Below are 21,476 nucleotides of genomic sequence, written 5' to 3'. Positions count from 1 at the left end.
CCTCACAAGCAAGGACCCTCTATCTCTCCACAGGAGAAGGAAGATTCAGATTCGTACAGGGTAAGAATGAACGAATGATGCTGAGAAAAATCACAACAAAAATTACCATTTTTTATCAAATGAAATGTAGCCACTTACTAAATGAAATGATTTTCCTGGGAAATAAAATAACTTAAAAAAATAACCTCTCGTCTTTCTATCTCTTTTCTCCTTTCTTCCTCCCGTTGTCTCTCCAATTCCCTCTGCTTCTCCAAGCGTTTTTCTAATTCCAGTTGCTTCTTCCATTCTTGCTCTTGTAACTCTCTCTGTTTCCGTTCCCACTCTTCCTTTTCCTTCTGGGCTTTGCGCTCTGCCTCCCTCTGCTGCTGCTCCATCATGGCCTGGCGTCGCTTCTCCAGTTCCATGTTCCCCCGCTCATAGTTGGCTTTCCGCTTGTCCTCGAACGTAACTAGATAAGGTACATTGTAAGCATTCTTCAACATCAAGCCTAATGAACCTGTAATCTAGTTTCAACGTCCTCATGCCTCGTGATCACGTGACTGCTATTTCTCTGTGGATACTTCTCCGAAGGATAATTTTAACTCAAATGTAAGTAGTAAAATATTTACTTTCTTATAAGAATATTCATTTTTGGAAAACAAATCTCTAAGTTTGAGTCCATCCAAGAGAAAAATAATTTTACTATTCCTGCCAATGAAAATGCTTTTCAATTTTTTTCTCAGCATTTTCTTCAAGGATAACCAAAGTTGTATGGCTATATATTTGTTATATTTGGTATATGTCATTAACTTTTTAATATTTTAAAATACCTACACATGTACTTTTTCAACCAGTACTTAAACATTTTTTAAAGCTCAAGATTTCATTACAAAGCTTGCTATAATGATTTTTCCAAAAGTGGGAGAAACACTTTAACTAGGACACCTAATACATACACTCTTGCCAAATATACACACCTGTCTCTTCCTCTCAGTTTTGACTATCTTAATTTTACTGATGTTGAAATCCATCCCATTCATCAAATAGTGTCTCATACAGCATATAAAATATTAAGAATTTAAAAATTCTAAATATTCATTTATATTTCACGGTAAAATTTAGGAGAATTCACAATAAATATACAACTTGGACATTCGATGCTACCTGGTAATTTTTTCTGAGGTTCCTCTTCTTGTATTTTCTGATATGAAGGCAGAGTTCCATTAATGGAATCAATTTGCTTTCCTCCTCTAAGAAAAGCAAACAACAAATAAATTTAGCATCATGAGATCTGAGAATTTTTAGATCAGACTATATAGACTACCACTGACTAGAGCAATTTAGTATTTAGAATGTAATTAAAGATATTTAAAATATAGTGTGGTCTATAGTTACACTGTACAGCAGTGTATGGATTATCAAGCCAGAGAGATGTGGATTCAAATCATGGTTCAGCCAATTGCTATTCTTGGGTAAATTTATTCTTAATCTCTTTACTCATCAGTCTCCTTATCTATGATGTGGTGAAAATACACACCTACTTCTAATATCTACTCTCTTCTCAGTGTAACTCATTAAATACCAAAATCAAATGGCAATGTAAATGTTCGATTTTCCACGAAACTAGAGCAGAGGCCTCAGGAAATCCCAAAGTAATAATCATGTCTGCCAAACATGATCGAAACAACACCCCTTCATCTACAGAGGCACTCACCTAAAAGACGGAGGGACAAGCTCCGGAGGTAAAGTCAGTGGCAATGGCTGTCCAGCTTTGGCCATATCAGTGAGGTGCATTGCAAGGATAAACTCCTCAGCTTTTAGCTGCCCATCACCATCAATGTCAGCCAGAGTCCTAAAGAAAATATGAAAATTCACAACTAAGAAAGTCTATTTAGAGTAAAATATTTTCAGAAGAGTTCAATTTTTTATTTTTAAAACAAGAATAATGACAGTAGAACAGCTGGGCTAACACATTTTAGTGAAAAGTAAATACACACAGAAAAGTGAACTAATTTTTACCCTCAATTTTCATATCACAAAAGAGAGGGAAGAAACGTTGAAATGGAAAGGGAAATATTCCTTCTGAAAAGGTGGCTTGTCTTGGTACATGGTTAATTCACCCATCAAATCACATTTAGCTCCACATTAAAAATGAGATATTCTCTAATTCTCCATAGAAGGCATTATATAAAAGCAAACAAGTTTTACTTGTAAAATAATTAAATGCCAAATTCTTTAGGATAACATTTTACAAAGCAATTTTATTTGCTTACAGGTTTGCATTAATTTTCACATGGCCGCTTTTATGGAATGCTTCTGTGTCACAAACTTTTACAGAAACAGTGTAACAGAAAATGTATAGTTAAAAATCATAATTAACGGGCAAACTCACCAAATAGTAGCTAGCTGAGTTTGAGAAAGGTTTGACTGAAGAAGGGCATTTCTAGCTTGAAAACCTGATTGTGTGAGAAAAAGCATAAAAAAATTCTTTAGCCTCTTAAAGTCATGCAAACTTAAATAGCTGTACCCTTGAAATAACACTGCTGCTACCCTGGGATAGCATCGGCTTTTACCATGCACCAGACACTGAGCATTCAGTAGTCATCAAAACAAACACATTCCCTGGACCAAGGAGTTTAAAGTCTACAGTTAGTAGAATCAAGTGCTCCCGTGTCCTTTCAGAAGATAATGGTACACACAAGTGACTGACACGAAGGACTAAGCCAGCGACACAGAGTATTAGAGGCCAAGCTCTCAAAGCACAGCTTCCTTAAGCATTTTCAGATATTCTCTTATCTCTCTGATCATTCCTTCGTCTCTACTCTTCCTCCTCTAAATGACCTGTAAATGCTGGCATTCTTCACGGATCTATCCTGGGCACTCTTTTCTCTCTGTGCATTCATATCCATTTCTATGACTTTAAGCAGCACCTAGAGGCTGAGGATTCCCAAATGTACATCCACAGCCCAAACCTCTCCTCTGAGTTTAGACTTCTATATCCAACTGAAAAATCAATGTATGTATTTTATAAGCATATCAAACCAAATACATATAAAACTACTCTTTCAATCCCCATCCAGGCCCCTCTTCCTAATCTTCACCCAAATCATTCTTCCTCAGTCCTCCCTTCTCTATGAATGGTATCACAATCCATCCAGTGGCTCAAGCCAGAAATCAAAAAGTCCCCCCTGAACCCTCCCTCTCCTGTACACCCATATCCAACATCAAGTCCTACAGTTCTACATCATTGCATGTCTAGGTCCTCCTCACCTGTGAAGTCGAAATCTAATGTCACCTTCTCAGAAAGGCCTTCTCTGTCCACCCTACCATTCAATACATTTCCTGCTTCTATCCTTTATATCTCATATCACAATTTGTAATGTAACATTTGATTGTTTACCTGTTTGTCTATTTCCCTCATTATGCTAAGTTCTATGAAGACAAAAGCCTTGACTGTTTTATCCACTAACGTATACCCTATACCTAGTAAACAGATGCTTAACAAATATTTGCTAAAGTAATGAAGAAAATTGTAATCCAAAGTTATCCTCTATCTAAGGGGCAATGGGGGATTACTTATGTGATAGCAACTGATAATAACAATAGCTAACACTCACTGAATGCTTACTATGTATGGTAAACTGTTCAACTTCTTTTCTCTCCCTCAGTGTGAGAAAACAAAAATATGCCTCTGTAACAGGCTCCTAATCTTCAATGAATATATTCCAGAACAGAAAATCCCTCTCTGCTTCAGTGGAGCGTTCACTCCTGGTGAGCTTGTCTGTGGCTTTCTGACCATGATGAAGCCTGAGGCTTCTCTAGGGAAGGTCACCTAGTCAATAAAGCAGGTGCTACACCTCCCACTCTCAGGTGCCTAAGCCACAAGTGCCAGAAGAGTCAGCCCTACCCTGCGTTTAGCCTGAGTCAAGGACTCTCGAAACAACTCTGCACAGAAGAGATACAACTGCCAGCTCTTCCTCAGCGACAACTTGCACTACAAAGCCAGCACCGATGCCGTTAAACCCACTGCTTCACTGAGCTTTGAACACAGAGATCTGGATAACCAAAGCTACATATTCTATATGGAACAACCTCAAATATACCACACATTATAACAAGCAATCAAATGTTTATATTATATAATTTTAAAATCTTTTCCATTCTTTTTTCTATCTGGCCATTTAACAGAAATCACATAAAGGAAACACACTGGAAATAGCTCACAGCCTCACTCAATTAATACTTCTCAATAGATTTCATATAAAAAGTAAGATTTGAGGAAGTTTTTATGTTAAAAAGAGGATTCTTCCAATAAAGAAATGGCAGGCTATTTCAAACCAAGAAAGGTTCTATAACTAAAGTTTCAGCTCTTGGACAAAGATAACAAAGCAGACCCCTCGCACTAGGCAACAGAGCAAACAACAGGAGGAAGGGAAGGAATGCAATGGTTAAAAGTGCACTGGCGGAAGGCTTAAATGTGTGCAGGCCATGTGAGTAATACAGAGGCCAAAGAGAGGCAGCAGAGGAAGCTGCACTAAGGAAGCTCACTCGAGCATGCACACTACTGGTTCGCCAATACTTTGGATATCCTATTTCCTGCACCTAAAATGCTAGTCCCCCGACTCTCTACCAGGCAGTCTATTTATCCTCTAAGAGCCAGCTCAAATGTCACCTCTCCTGTGAAACGCTCTCTTACAACCTCAGCATTAGTCACTTTCTCATCCATATTAATCACAGCACTTTTAAACCACTGTTCACTGAGATTATGTGACCTATACTATGGGCTCTTTAAAGACATGGGCCATGTCTTCTTGACTGCATTCCAGTGTTATACTGAGTGCCCAGAAGATACGTGGCTCAGGAAATATTTGAGTCAATGAATCAATCTAAATAAATCATGACTGAGGGTTTATGGGGAAGAGAGGAGGAAGAACAAAAGGGAAAAATTAGACCACTAATTGCTACATTCACTGAACAAAGCATACCACATAAGTCTAGGTTAGCCCTGTCCTCATATACGTGGGGCTCATGCTCAGTTTCAAGACACCAGAGACAACTTCTTCTTTCAAAGAAAATCAATCCTTCCCTTAACTACCAATATACAGCTTTACTCTTGTAAGTCTAAGAATAATAACATTTTCTGAAAACACGATACACACCCTTCATGCAATGTGTCACATACAAATAAAGTAACATTAAGGGAACATTTCCTCACAGTTGGCTCCCCACTGCCCTTCATACTGCAACACAAACCCACTTTTGTTTATACTCTATGTTTGCAGTACATACACAAAGGGTACTAATTTTAGGTGTACTGATCAGTGGATTTTTACATGAGTATGCACACATGCAACTAACACCCACCTCAAGATACAGAATGTTTCCAGCACCCCAGAAGGTTCTAACATGGTCCCTTGTCCAACAGAGTAACTACACTATTCTGATTTTTATCACCATCAATTCAGCTTCCTGTTCTTCAACTTCATATAAATGGATTAAATATTATGGATCTTTTGTGCCAGACTTCTTTGACTCATGCAACATCTGTGAAATGATCCAAGTTGTTGCATGTATCAGCAGTTCATTCATTTTTATTGCTGCAAGGTATTCTGCTAAAGAAATACACCATAATTTATTTATCCATTCTCCTGTTGATGGACATTTAGGCTACTTATTTTTTGGATGTTGTGAATAAAGCTGCCATGAACACTTCTGTACATGTCTTTTTAGTCCACTTATGTTAATCTGAAAAAAGAAACTTCTTCAATGCAAAATGTAGAGCCCAAAGAAGTTCATTTTTTCAAATATGAGAATTGTCTGACTTTATGTTAATCTTAAATACTATAGTTTGAATATAATTACACAGAATCTAAGATGCCATTCATTATAAGACACCCCATTATTTTAAGTAACACTAAGAAGGAAAAATCACTGCCAAAAAAAACCCAAAACGTGACACAATGCTAAGATACCACTGATGATAATACATATCCCAATTTCAGAGATGTTAAAATTCCAAAAAAAAAAAAAAAAAAAGATTACTTAAAAATATAGTATAGTTCCACATAATTTAACAAAGTTACAGAAATTTATAGTTCTTATATAATATTTGATACATATATAGTATAGTTGTAAGTTATGAAGTATACTAATAAAAGTCACCCATTAACCTACTATACAACTTAAGAACTAGATCATTACTAAATTCTTTGAAGCTATCTGTGTTCCCTGATTTTATCTCCATGCCTCCCCCAGAAAAGGCAACTACTATACTGAATTTTTTGTGTATAATTCTCTTGTTTTTTTTAAAGATTTTACCACATAGATATGTATCTTTAAAGAAAATATTGCATATTGCATATTAGCTTTTCCAATCAATTCCAAAAGTTTTATTGCTCCCTTGCCCCAATGCACAACTAGAGACCCCATACTCCTATTTCATATACTGCTTTTCATCCTCCAAACATGTCGTGTACTTTTTGCTCTTAGGATTTCTTCCTTGTCACCCTCAAATGCCCTCACCTTCAATCTCTATCTGAATCCTAACTTTTTTCTTTCATGATAGGGCTTCAATGCTCCCTTCCTATAAGATGTTTTATCTTATTTCTTCAGTATTAATATCTCCTATTCTATGTTCCCTAGCACTTTAAAGCTCTATTATTTTTAAACACTCATTTTACTCTGTCTAAACTATAATTCGTTGTTAAATGAAGAGAGAGGCAAAAGTTAGAAGCTGGGAATTCTACTTGCCTACTACCCTCTGTTTATGTCCCCTTCACTATCCTCGATTAGTGAAGTTTGGATGTTTGTTCTAGCATGGACTCAAATGTTCTATGGGGATCTCAGGTCAGGTTTTATGGCTACATTTGGGTTGGAGCTTTAAAGGAGAACAATGCTCACATGAGGTGTTTGGAAGGACAAGCAGAGAAAGAACCAATGAGGAGGGAGACTCTCAGGGAAACTGAGCTGAAGCTTAGTGCCATACTCTCTTATCACATGAAGTTCTCCATTCACTGCGTTGGAGGATGAGGTTTGACCTGCTCAAGGGAGAGATCTTCTTTCCAAAAAGCTGGGTGTGCTCAACTTGATTATAAGAACTTTGAACGCTTACACAACTTAAACATTATTTGTATTTATCAAATGCCTGCTAAATTTTTTGGATGTTAAAATTTTAAATGAGCTACAAAATACAACTTCAAATAAAATTTCTTTAATAGAAGTCCATATAAAATCATAACTCTCTCACATTCTTAAGCACCGTATGCCGCTTACCTGAGAGGTATCCACTCATGCTTTTGTCAAGACTATTAAATTTTTGCCGATATTTTAATCTTGAAGGCTGAGGAACTGCCCACTCTGAGGTCCCAGTCTTGGGTGAGTTCCCTGAGAGGGAAGCAGTTGAGGAAGTTGAGCTGTAACAAAATTTATTTAAAATTTTTGTTACTAAATAAAATACGTTTAGTTTAGTCAGAGACAGTAAGAATCATACCTTCTATAATATAACAGTAATTACTTTTATACTTGATACTGAAAAAATTTAATCAATTATCCTTATTCTTAGGAAAGCAAATACCATATGAAGTACAGAACTACCATATACCAAGAACCTACTATGTGCCAGGCCCCACATTGTGCTAGGGTTTTTACAAATATTATTTCTAATCCTCATGTCAAACTTAAAAAGTATTACTGTCTCCATCCTTTAGATGGACAAACTATGGCTCAGTGATGTTGAGAAAAACAAGGTCACACAATCAGTGAGTGTTTAAACAAGGATGCAGACATTGTTCTTCTGGGTCATTGCTTTAAAGAGTATTATTGTGATTTATACGAGTGGTGATGAATGAACATTGATGCTTTTGTGCTTTCTGAAATTTTAAAGATACTCAATCAGCAGCTTTTGCTCGAGAAATAATAATGTACAATGATTATGAGATGTTTTGAGAAATATTTTTGAAAGAAAAATGTAGCTTTGTGCAAAAAATTGATTGATTAAAAATACAGAATATTTTTAGTTTACATAAGATATTTTTCAAAAGTAAAATACCACAGACAGTTAATAATTCTTAAATAAAATTATTTTATGTGAATTACAAATAGTAAATTTACCAAGTGTTTACATTTGGCCACTATAAAGTAAAACCTGGATAAGCTCAGAGCTTTAAAAAAAAAAAAAAAGTCATTTGTTAAATACTCCTTATTGAAAGCCTAAAAAGTTGGAAGTTTTAAGTATTCATACCTACTGGATCCTAAATCAATCAGAGATTGGGCTTTCTGTATACTAGCACCACCAAATCCTCCCATCATTAGACTGTAAGACGACGTATGAGGCAATGCTAAAAAAAACGAAAAAAGAAAAAGGTTCATACCAAACAATTTCACAAAGTATGAAGAAAATCTATCTATTGCGATGCAAATATAACAGTTTCTTCATAATAAAATACCGAGTCATCAGAAACAAAGCACTTACTTGAAGAAGAATAAGGAATGGATAAAGGCTGAATGAGACTGGCGGTTCCATTTGGTAATGATGAAGTGCTAACAGAAGGCACTAGGGGAGCAGGCATCATTAGGGGAGGACGGGTGGTCCCTGAAGTCGCAGAGGACAAGGGAGTTGCTATGTGTGCGACCGGAGGCAATGACTGAGGAAGGGACAGATTGGGCATGCTTCCCATTCCTAAGGACAAAACAGAACACATTCCCCAGTGCTGCTAAACCAATTATAAAACACATGACAGAAAACAAGTTCACAGTACAGTGAGCAACTGCTATGTTACAGAAACACTGCTGGCAAACTAGTTTTAAAAAGTTCACTAAAGCAGCTTGGACCCAGTGCAGTGCAGGAGGTAAGCTACTGCTTTTAATATCAATATTCTGACCTGTGTGAACTAAGCGAATGCCTACTAAGGAGTTAAAAATTCTCTTCTAGTATCATGAATAAAACTAAAGAGCCTTTTCCAACTAAATATTAGTATCCTCAATGAGAGAATGTATTACCTGATCAAATGTGGGGTTTTGTGTAGGGATAATAAATACAGTGCTGTTAACACACACACATACACACACACACACACACACACACACACACACTCACTCACTCCCCAAACTCTCCCCTCCCCTGTAAAGGATGTTCTAAATACTGCATACTTTAAGAGAACCATAAAAAAAAAAAAAAAAAAAGAGAACCATTTATGCACACACACTATGTGCAAGAAGAAAGCATGCCACACGTTTCACTTTTCTTATACGTAACACAATACATATGGATTCAAGGACAATTCTTTAAAAGGAACAAAGTGATGACTCATTTGTTTACTAACTGCAGAATATGAAGTACGCTATATAAATATGGTTACACAGGATTTGATATTATCTCTAGAATTCACTGCAATAGTGAAAGAATTTAGTATTTTAAGGTCTAACATCTAGAGTGGAAGAACATGTTTCTGATACATAGAGATATCTAATTGAATGTTCTGTTCCAATGAGTGCTTCTCACAAATAATAGGAAAATGGCTAGTCAAAATTAATGGAAAACTAGTTACCTCTGATGAATATGCAAATTAAATAGCACGAAGTCTCCAACTTTTAGCCCTAAATTTAGCTGGCTAATTAACCTTTAAATTAAAGAAATGTCTACTATGTATAACTTTAAATTACCCCCCAAATGAAACCATTTCGAGTTTAAATTGTTCACAGTTTTGTTATGCATACAGAGTATAGAGGAAACTAATTAAGAATAGTATTTAGGCTCAGCTATAACTAGCAGGATCATATAATTTATCATCCAACTGGGAATTATGAAAGGGAACACTAACCAGACTAGATGCCAGGACAACAGGCATAATCACTACTGTCCCTGGAAAACTGGGACACATGGACTCCCTAGCTATGACAGTGAACTTAACATTTCTAGTCTCAGACATGAAAGTTAACTTGGAGTCTGGGGACTGTCATTTTATGCCAACAAATCCTTTTCTGATTCTCAAATATTATGCCTAGGAATCAAGTTTAACTATCAAATGCATCTAATTAAATTAATAAACACATACCAAAACGAGCAGAAATTAATGGAGAGAACATAGGAGGTTGTTTCATAATAGGGGGAAGAACCACGGGCAACTGTTGGCCTTGAAGCTTTAGTTTGATGAGTTTCATAGCTATGGAGAACTCTTGCTGATCCATCTTCCCATCCTTGTTCAGGTCTGACAAAGCCCTAAAAGGACAATGAGGGCGGTAGATTTGTTTTGTTTTGATGTATTGAGCTCCCCTGATTTTAAGAGCTCAAAGTCACCCTTTTATTCAGGATGGAACAGGGCCCTCCTCACAGAACCTGACAGCAGATCAAACTAATGCATCTGCTACTTAGTTTGGAGGGTGACATATTGTTATTCAGGGTCAACATTACTTTTGAGGAGGATGATAAAATGGAAACAATGACATAGCATTTACATGTAGATCATCACTTAATTAAATATGTGTATGTGTATAGCAAAAAGCTGAAACCTGTACATTAATATACACTGACCAAAGATAGTATCTAATAAAATACTATCAGTCTATATAGTATCTAGATACCTTTGGGATGAATTCCACCAGTGCAGATGGAAAGAAATTATACAAGAGTATAACCACTGTAAACAATTTATTCATTTGTTCAAGTATTTACTGAATGCTTGCTATGTGCCTGGCACTCTGCCAGGCATGGGGATATTCTGAATGGAAAGAAGGATGGAGTAGGGGTTGATGTTTATTGTAAATACATTAAAAACCCAAAACCTTAGATATTATAAAGAACAATTTCTTTAAGGTAGGAATAAGGGAAGGGAGGGCTAATTTGGGGTTTATAGATGATGAAATAAATGAAACAACTACAAAATAACAGAATGAAGATCAAGACTCTTGCCAAATTGTAAAGAAGTGTTTTTTTTAATAGAAGAACACTTAGAAATTTCCTTTCCTTAGAAATTCTAAGGAAATTAGAAATTTATCCTATAGAACAAAACCCCAATTGATTTTTAGTCATTTACTCAATAAAATTTATTTTCTAAAAAGCTGAAGAAATACTCTTATTTTAATTTTTTGCGGTATGTAGGCCTCTCACTGTTGTGGCCTCTCCTGTTGCGGAGCACAGGCTCCGGACGCGCAGGCTCAGCAGCCATGGCTCACGGGCCCAGCCGCTCCACGGCATGTGGGATCTTCCCGGACTGGGGCACGATCCTGTGTCCCCTGCATCGGCAGGCGGATCCTCAACCACTGCGCCACCAGGGAAGCCCAGAAATACTCTTATTAACAACAGACTACAAGTAAAAACAACTTTATGTTAACACTAAGTATTAAAAACAGAACAAAGTCAGACTACCAGAAAGTTAAGCTCATCTACAAAAGAAAACATTTTACCATATTTCAGCTAAAACAGGAGCTGGCAGGCCTGACTGTAAGAAAAAGGTACGTGCTTGATCACCTGAAGACAATAAAAAAAAAAATCAAACAGCGTATTAGTAAATGGAATTACTTTGATGCCTCTGAATAATAATAATGGCCAATAACAACAATGTTATTGATTTATTTTAATTACAATTATTATTTTTTATAAATTGATTGCTGATTGATTGATTAGCTGCACTGGTCTTCTTTGCTGCATGTGGGCTTTCTGTAGTTGCAGCAAGTGGGGGCTACTCTTCTTTGTGGCGCGTGGGCTTCTCATTGCGGTGGCTTCTCTTACTGCGGAGCACGGGCTCTAGGCGTGCGGGCTTCAGTAATTGTGGCACACAGGCTCAGAAACTGCGGCTCGCGGGCTCTAGAGCGTGGGCTCTAGAGTGGAGGCTCAGTAGTTGTGATGCCCGGGCTTAGTTGCTCCGTGGCATGGGGGATCTTCCCAGACCAGGGCTGGAACCCGTGTCCCCTGCATTGGCAGGAGGATTCTTAACCACTGCGCCACCAAGGAAGTCCCTAATTACAATTATTAAAGAAAAATTATTTATATTACTTTAATAAGACTTAGAGGTTTTAAAACAAAAATGTCACAACTGAAGTTATATATGCATTAATCAGTGATGAAAGATTACATTATTCATCTTAGTTTTTCCTCATAATTAGGGTCTTATTTGATAATACACCTATCTAATAAAATTTATAGTTAAAAACACTATTCCCTAGAAGAGCTCTAATTAAAAAAAATACAAGGTTTGGGAAAGATACTCCTCATGGGTGTCTGATATGTCTGATATGTCCTGCTGTGTATGCCAAGAACGTAAGATCCTAACTGCTCTTTACCTGGATCATGTATCAGAATTGGGTTTGCAGTGAGCTGTCTTGAAGGATGAGGTAATGTTTCCCTCTGGGACAAAGAATAAGCTTGCTTACTGCCTCCTGAAAAATGGTGGGTTCCCTGAAGCCCAGTGTTCCTCTTTTATAACACAACCACCGCATGTGCAGCATCCTTCTGGTCCCTCTGCCTGGCCCCTATGTGACTCAGGGGACGAGGGAAATGGACAGAAATATGCCGGTGCTCATGCTACCAGCTGTGCCATTAGAAAGAGTGTCCTTGGTCTCTGACTCAGGAATTCTGGGTCTTCTGCCAGCATCCATGAGACAGTAACAGACCAAATTATTACCTTGTAAGTAGGGTAATCAAATCCCAACCCGGATACCAGGTAAGGTAGTTTTTATTACTGAAGTGCAAATAACATTAAACTATAATGTTTAAGAGGATGGACTCCAAAGTCAGACTGAAAGGTTTCCAAGCCCAGATCACCACCAACCATCTCTTGGCAAGTTACAGAACACCTCAAAGTCTCAGTTCTATCATCTTTAAATACAGACAATGACAGGGCAACGTCACCGGCTTGTTGTGAAGGTTAAAGGAGATAGTGCATTTAGTATAGTATCTGAAATACAGTACAGATTTGGTAAATATTAGCCATTATATTTACTACTACTGTAAATAAAGCCCTAAGGTGCTTTAGCATAGAAAACAAAGTTTCACTTATAGAAAAAAATTTTAAAGACACACCTAAATTAATCCTTTTTTGGTTCTGGGGGACTTCTTGCAAAACAAGGGCTATAGCATCAACAATCAATGCTTAAAAAGCCTCCCAAAGACAGAGGGCTAAATGTTAGGAAAACAGATTCCAGAAAAAAAAATTCTAGATTATTTTCAAGAAAACTGATCTGATATATATATTTCTACTAGGTTTTAGTAATACTGATCATTATACTAGTAACTGGCACAACATATTAAGAACACATTAATAAATTTGCTTAGGGAAAAAAGTCTCAACTACCTTGAGAAATAAATGGAAAACTTTCCAGATATAAGGTTAAAATGTGAAACTGGACAATTAAAGTTTAGGATCAGGAAAAGATCTTCTATTATGCCAAATCCAAAGACAACAAATTAAGATGGTTCCGGGTAAAATAAGGAAGTCACATTTTTAAAAAATTCTAGAATTCTGATTGATATGAATTTTATCATTAAATAATACAAATTGATGGCAGTCAAATTAAAACTAATTATAAGATACTACATGAAAAGGAGCATAATTTACAAATAAAATATAAACACAAACCTGTTATGTAACCTCCTGAGGGTTTGAGGTTATCAAACTGCTTGTCATGCTTAGTCCGTTCTTCAGAGGTAATAGCCCACATGTTTGGCCCTCCTAAAACATAAATGAAAGAAAAATATTTTATAATGTATACACGAGAATACTTAAATACAATTCAAAAATGTAAACAAGAATCACAAATATCTATTTAATGACAGTACTTAATACTGAAGTGACACAAAGAGGAAAGCTCTATCATAACCATACATAGCAAGGCCCTAACGCTTTTCACTCACCCAGTTAACATCTACTTGAACAATTACTGTGTACGACTCACTGGAAGTGGGCAACAAGCTAAATACTGGAAATGAAAAGATGAATGAAGTATTATTCCCATCCTCAAGGAACTCTTACTCTAGAAGATGACTACCAGCATTTACAATGTTAACCTGTGAAGCATCCTAAGCAGAAATACATACAAAAAGCTGTGCTAGGGCTTCCCTGGTGGCGCAGTGGTTGAGAGTCCGCGTGCCAACGCAGGGGACACGGGTTTGTGCCCCGGTCCGGGAGGATCCCACGTGCCACGGAGCGGCTGGGCCTGTGAGCCATGGCCGCTGAGCCTGTGCTCTGCAACGGGAGAGGCCACAGCAGTGAGAGGCCCGTGTACCGAAAAAAAAAAAAAAAGCTGTGCTAGTACTGAGTCAGAAGCATCAATGATGAGCTAACAGGAAAGGTAAGACCAAGGCACAGCCTTGAAGCTTGGCTTTAATTTTGCCATGTGAAGAGGTGGGATAAGAGCATTTCATACAAAAAGGGCGTAGCATGAGAAGTCAAGGCATGTTCAAGACACTGCAACTGCACTGAGTAGACTAATAGCTAAAGCACCACGTGAGTGTGGGAAAGTTTGCAGTACGCAGGCTTCTCACTGTTGTGGCCTCTCCCATTGCGGAGCACAGGCTCAGCGGCCATGGCTCACGGGCCCAGCCACTCTGCGGCATGGGGGATCTTCCCGGACCAGGGCACGAACTCGTGTCCCCTGCACTGGCAGGCGGACTCTCAACCACTGCGCCACCAGGGAAGTCCCATCTGGTACTTTTTAAAGTAATTTTTCAATTTGAAATACTTTTAGATTTACAGGAAAGTTGCAAAGATAGTACGGAGTTTCTGTATATCCTTCATCCAATATCCACTATGTTAACAATTTACATAACCACAGCACATTTGTCAAAACACATAAATTAACACTGATATACTACTACTGGCTAAACTAAATACCTCCACCAGCAGGACTAGCTGGTGAACCCCAACACAATTAGACTCTGGGTACTGGAAACAGCACAAATCTTTGTTACTGAGGATTCTGCCAAGTGGAGCCTTTGGCAAAGGGAAACAGCCTCCAGATGGGTCTGCTTGATCTAGGCAGGCCTAGTGACTCTCTGGCCTGATAGTCCCATTTGGGGTTGGGTCAAACTTAAATTCCACAACTAACAAGGTAAGAAGGAGCCCCAAAAACCTTGCTTGCCAAATGGAAGTGGTATATTCAAGAATACAGGACAGCCTTGCCCCAACGGCATTTTGGCTTTATATGAAAAAGTGGCAGCCAGTCCTCTGAGGGGAAACTTTATTCCTACTCCACTGTCTGAAGCAAAGCTACTGGATCAATGAGGTTCCCTAAAATGTCTCAGCCTGGTTCACTAATGGTTTATAGAAGCTGAAGCTGACAGTGTCCACTGGGCTGCCATGACTGTTCAGCCTCAGAGCTATGCAGAACCAAAAGGAGACACAGCATTCTCTTCAGTGGGCAGAACTCAGATTCTTGGGCTGTTGCCAGTGGCCCAGCTGTTTGGTCTGCCACTTGGAAAATTACAACTGACAGATTAAAGGTAGCCTCTTTGGGGCTGCAAACTGAAAACAAATTTTAATTGCTAATTGAATGGTCTGGGTCACTTAATGTAGCTACCCATGGCAAGAGCCCATTCTCTAATTTAGACTGAAATCAAGCTTCGGATTAAGTCTGACTCTGTGTTTCTGATGCAGAGGATACCACTGCATGCCAGACTTAATGATTCCTGTCTGGGAGGTCTCACTGCACAGGGCACTGCCCTTTTTTGGCTCTTGGCAGATGGACTACATCAAACTTTTGATCTCCCCCTAGGGCTACTGGTGGTTCCTCAAGCTGCTGACACTTTTTCAGGTTACCAATCAGCCCCTCATGTCCATACTACTGTGGCCCTTGAAAGTAATCTGTGTCATGTTTTTAGCTTTCTAGACTATTTGCACTGACGCTAATGAATCATTTATCGGAAAAGCTGTTCAACAATGCACTGATGATGTCTGACTCTGCTTCCATAACCTCCTCCTGGTTCACCTTACTCCTTAAACTCAGACAGTTTGGCCACTGAATGTGCTGCCCCTAAGAAAGGGATCATCATTGCCTCTTAGCTGGTTGGTGCATCCTCCAGGTGGCAGCTCAGCTAAAAAGGGACCTGGAGGAGTCAAAGTTAACTCTGGTTAGGGTTTACAAAAATGTCCCTGTCCCTCTTGCACCTAACACTTCTAGATCACTAGAAGATAGTGAAGTTATAGCTAAATGGAACACCGAGATCTTTTGGCAGTGGAGAGCAACGAGCAGGTATCTGAAGAGACATACCTTAGACCCCAAGAGGTATGGGAGTGGGAGAAGCATGACCTTTTCTCTTTCAGAACTGGCCCTGGAGTCTTCTTCCCTAAGGACAATGCGCTGGTGTGGCTCTCCTAAACTGCTGGAAGCACCTTAAAATTTATGTGACTCTGAGTCTGCCATCCCCAACCAGGTGGCTTTCACTACCATCTGATCCTCATCCACTCTCAGTCTCAGGCAGGCCATGTGCACCTGAGTCCCAGGGGTATGGATTTCTCTGTTCCTGCCCCTCCACCCTGGGGCATCCAAACTTCTCCTTGTATCTGTGATTGGTCTTGGGAAGCACTTTCCTGCTGCTCCACCAGCAGTAGTAGGAGTAATACCTCTGCTTGGTATTGGTATAGAATCTTAGACACAAGGTTTCCTTCCCCCACGCTCAGGGGTAGACAGGTTTTTCTTCTACTCTTACCCCAGCAGCAATGTGTCTCTGCCTGTGTCTTTGGGGTGAGTCTTTTAACTGACCCACTCTCAGTGGCTTAAGGTTTTTACTTAATAGGAAAAAAAGATGCAAGGAAATGCATGGTATTTCATGTTTGTCTGCCTACAGCTGCCTGCAACTGAGGTGGGGGCTCTTTCTGGTCTCTTGCACAGCCTCCATCTTTCTCATGAGCACCCAGTTAATGCCCACAGGAACCAGCTTGTAAGTATAAACTCCCATTGTGTCTATGGCCCCCAGTCAATCCAGACCAACATGCTGGCCTTCACTTGTCTTTCGGTAGTTCATTGAAATTTTATCTTATTTCTGTAACAAATGCCCTACTTAGAGTACTGTTTGCATCCATAAAGTTTGAGGTTAAATTCTGTGGAGAACGGCTCCAACTTCATTGGAGTCATAGAAATCCTTCAATTTGCCATCAGTCCCATGTTCCACCCTGCATTCCAGCCCCCTTTACTCAACAGCTCTACTGAAAACATCAGTCCATTTATTTATCAAACATGACTCTCCCATGCCTATGTTGAATCCAATCTAATCTGCTTCATAATTTCTAGAAACTTTCAAAGTTTTTGGTACACCGACGGTGACGTGATTTCCTAAAGCTACCTTGGATTTTTTTTTTATGTTCTCTTTGATAATTTAAATAGGATCCAGGAAGAGAAAGGCCAATAACATAGAATTAAATCACTATCTTGAAACAAGACTTAGTTATGAGTGCATATTTCAATAGGAACAACAAAGCAGCTCCAGAGAAGAAGGTGGTATGAGAGGCCTAGAAATATTCTATGAGGCAATTAAGGAACTTAATATATTAAGCTTGAATAATCAAAGGTTAGGGAAGAAAAAGTAAAAAAAAAAAAAAAAAATACCCCTTTTAAAAATCACACTAAAATACAAAAATACTTATGGATAAACCTGACGAAGGAGGTGAAAGACTTATATGCTGAGAACTAAAACACTGATAAAGGAAACTGAAGATGATTCAAAGAAATGGAAAGATATGCCATGCTCTTAGACTGGAAGAATTAACGTTGTTAAAATGGCCATACTACCCAAAGCAATCTACAGATTTAAGGTGACAGGGATCAAATTACCCATGATATTTTCCACAGAACTAGAACAAATAATCCTAAAATTTATATGGAACCATAAAATACCAAGAATTGCCAAAGCAATCCGGAGGGAAAAGAACAAAGCTGGAGGCATAACCCTCCCAGACTTTAGACAATACTACAAAGCTACAGTAATCAAAACAGTGTGGTCTAACAAGCGTAGTAAGGTGGATAGCTGGGGGGAAGCAGCCGCAGGGCACAGGGATATTAGCTCGGTGCTTTGTGACGGCCTGGAGGGGTGGGATGGGGAGTGTGGGAGGGAGGGAGACGCAGGAGGGAGGACATATGGGGGCATGTGTATGTGTATAGCTGATTCGCTTTGTTGTGGAGCAGAAACTAACACACCATTGTGGAGCAGTTATACCCCGGTAAAGATGTTTAAAAAAAAAAAAAAAAAAAAAAAAAAAAAAAAAAACAGTGTGGTATTGGCACAAAAACAGACACATGGATCAACAGAAGAGAACAGACAGCCCAGAAATAGACACACACCTATGGTCAATTAATCTTCCACAAAGGAGGCAAGAATATACAATGGAGAAAAGAAAGTCTCTTCAGCAAGTGGTGCTGGGAAAGCTGGACAGCCGCATGTAAATCAATGAAGTTAGAACACACCCTCACACCACACACAAAAATAAACTCCAAATTGCTTAAATACTTAAATATAAGATGACACCATAAAAATCCTAGAAGAGAACATAGGCAAAACAGTCTCTGAAATAAATTGTACCAGTATTTTCTTAGGTCAGTCTCCCAAGGCAATAGAAGTAAAAGCAAAAATAAACAAATGGGACCTAATCAAACTTATAAGCTTTTTAAAAACTCTTTATTTTATATTGGAGTATAGTTGATTAACAATGTTGTGTTAGTTTCAGGTGTACAGTACAGAGATTCAGTTATACAAATACATGTATCTATTCTTCTGCAAATTCTTTTCTCATTTAGGTTGTTACGTAATATTGAGCAGAGTTCCCTGTGCTATACAGTAGGTCCTTGTTGGTTACCCATTTTAAATATAGTAGTGTGTACATGTCAATCCCAAACTCCCTAACCATCCCTCCCTCCCACCAATCCCCCCGGTAACCGTAAGTTCGTCAAACTTACAAGCTTTTGCACAGCAAAGGAAACCATAAACAGAATGAAAAGACAACCTACGGACTGAGAGAAAATATTTGCAAATGATACAAATGACAAGGGCTTCATTTCCAAAGTATACAAACAGCTTATACAATACAGTAATAAAAAATAACCCAATCAAAAAATGGGCAGAAGACCTAAATAGGCATTTCTCCAAAGAAGACATACAGATGGCCAACAGGCACATGAAAAGATGCTCAACATTGCTAACTATTAGAGAAATGCAAATCAAAAACCTACAATGAGGTACCACCTCACACTGGTCAGAATGGCCATCATTAAAAAGTCTACAAATAAATGCTGGAGAGGATGTGGAGAAAAGGGAACCCTTCTACACTCTTGACAGGAATGTAAATTAGTGCAGCCACTATGGAAAACAATATGGAGGTTCCTTTAAAAATTGAAAATAGAGTTGCCATATGATCCAGCAATCCCACTCCTGGGCATATATCCAGATAAAACTATAATTCGAAAAGATACACGCACCCCAATGTTCATAGCAGCACTACTTACAACAGCCAAGACATGGAAGCAACCTAAAGGTCCACTGAGAGATGAATGGATAAAGATGTGGTATGTATACACAGGGGAATACTACTCAGCCATTAAAAAGAATGAAATAATGCCATTTGCAGCAACATGGATGGACCTAGAGATGATCATACTAAGTGAAGTAAGTCAGAAAGAGAAAGACAAATATCATATGATATCACTTATATGTGGAATCTAAAATATGACACAAATGAACTTATTTACGAAACAGAAACAGGAAACAAACTTATGGTTACCAAAGGGGAAAGAGGGTGGGAGAGAGATAAACTAGAAGTTTGGGATTAGCAGATACAAACTACTATATATAAAATAAACAACAAGGTCCTACTGTATAGCACAGGGAACTATATTCAATATTCTGTAATAAACCATAATGAAAAAGAATATGTATATATATATGTATAACTGAATCACTTTGTTGTACACCAGAAACTATCACAACATTGTAAATCAACTATACTTCAGTTTAAAAAAAAGATTAAAGAAGACATGGTAGCAACTCTAAGGGTTTCTACAAGTTGTTATGCAGAATACGAAGTGGTTATTTGCCTTCCATACATGAATTAGGAAAAGGACCACCATTTTGAAGAAAGTTAGGACTGTATGAAGAGGGAATCAACCCCACCAGAAATTACTCTTTTGTTACCAGAAATGTTAAAACAGACAATGGTCTACTAAATCTGAAAATGTCTGAGGGTCTCTTAAGCCATGAAAAACAAACAATGATTTTATGATCCTTTCCATTTGCTCTGAACATGAGATCCAGTCTCAACTCACTACCCCCAAATACATCTCCACCCTCTTCCTTTCATAGCTAAATGGCAGCAGTGGAGCATAAAAGAACAAAGTGGAGATTCTGCTCCTGTGTGCTAACCAGTTTTGTGACTTGAGCAGGCCTTTAAACTTCCTCACCCTTTGTTTCCTTACCTAGGACTTGTTGTAAGAATGGTGTATGTAAAGGTGATTTCAAAAGTATAAAGTATGTAGCAGGCAATACTTGACTAGCCAATGTCCTACACCAGAGATATGCAAACCCTGGCTGAATCACCTGGGGAGCTTTAGGAGAAAAAAAGCTATTCCAGCAGACCAAGTAAAGCAGATTCTCTGGGGAATGAGGCACAAGCTTCACAATTTTTAAAAAGCTCTCCAGGTGATTCTTTTGTGCAGCCAGGGTGGGGAAACACTGTCCTATACAAATCAGGTTTGCACCTTGCCTCCTCTTCTTTCTATCACTCCGCAGAATATTCTGCTCCACCTCTACCCTTCCAGCCAACTCAGGACAACTAGCAAATAATGCTGTCCAAAGGCAACAACTGATGGCTGTCAAAGTGAATTATGTGGTCTCTTTCTCCTAAGGATGCCACAGGCATCTTGCAATTCTATCCTGTTAAAAGATGAGTTAATCCTCATCTTACTTTTTCTCATAGAGATATTACACAGATCTTTTTTTAATCCCCTTTACCCTACTGTTCTCTCAACTCTTGACCATCTCAGAGAAACAACCTTCCCTCTCTTATCATTTGCTTTTAAAGTCCAACAACATTAGCAGAGTAATAGTAGTACTTAGTAGAAGAAGCAACTACTATTCACTATTACTTTATACCAGCAACCATGCTAAGCATATTAATATTACGTTTAATTTTTACAACAGTTCCGTGAACAAGGTTTACAGAAGTTACAGACGAAAAAAACAAAGCTAGGGAAGTTAAATAACTGGCCTAACACCATATAGCTGATTTAATTTTTAGTTAGAATCTTCCTGTACTTTAAAGTCCAAAGTTTCTGCTCTTAACTACTACACCACATTGCCTCCCTGACTACTTTGATATTTATTTTACTTTAGCAGTATTATTTTTGTAATTTAAAAATGACCAGCAGGGGCTTCCCTGGTGGCGCAGTGGTTGAGAGTCCGCCTGCCGATGCAGGGGACACAGGTTCGTGCCCCGGTCCAGGAAGATCCCACATGCCGTGGAGCGGCTGGGCCCGTGAGCCATGGCTGCTGAGCCTGCGTGTCTGGAGCCTGTGCTCCGCAA

The 21,476-nt window shown here is 38.5% G+C and overlaps 1 protein-coding gene across 3 annotated transcripts in view; it reads right to left on the bottom strand.

The window, feature by feature from the left end:
- The window catches only part of ITSN2 (intersectin 2), a 160,345-nt gene that overhangs the window by 99,141 nt on the left and 39,728 nt on the right, over positions 1–21,476 (bottom strand). The window contains exons 3-12 of one of the 3 annotated variants that reach the window (XM_065890742.1): positions 13,551–13,643; positions 11,380–11,443; positions 10,032–10,195; positions 8,450–8,656; positions 8,219–8,315; positions 7,252–7,391; positions 2,372–2,435; positions 1,694–1,831; positions 1,144–1,229; positions 186–448 (exon numbers count right to left, since the gene is read on the bottom strand). In XM_065890742.1, coding sequence (XP_065746814.1) covers positions 186–448; positions 1,144–1,229; positions 1,694–1,831; positions 2,372–2,435; positions 7,252–7,391; positions 8,219–8,315; positions 8,450–8,656; positions 10,032–10,195; positions 11,380–11,443; positions 13,551–13,643 — 1,316 coding nt within the window. Of the gene's footprint in view, positions 1–185; positions 449–1,143; positions 1,230–1,693; positions 1,832–2,371; positions 2,436–7,251; positions 7,392–8,218; positions 8,316–8,449; positions 8,657–10,031; positions 10,196–11,379; positions 11,444–13,550; positions 13,644–21,476 lie in introns of those variants that run through there. The other 2 variants (XM_065890743.1, XM_065890741.1) reach the window with 2 other exon arrangements.

This window comes from Phocoena phocoena, chromosome 14 (assembly GCF_963924675.1).
Source record: "Phocoena phocoena chromosome 14, mPhoPho1.1, whole genome shotgun sequence".
Classification (NCBI taxonomy): domain Eukaryota; kingdom Metazoa; phylum Chordata; class Mammalia; order Artiodactyla; family Phocoenidae; genus Phocoena; species Phocoena phocoena.
Note: the sequence above shows the minus strand (reverse complement) of the source record. Positions and strands in the feature narration are given on the sequence as shown.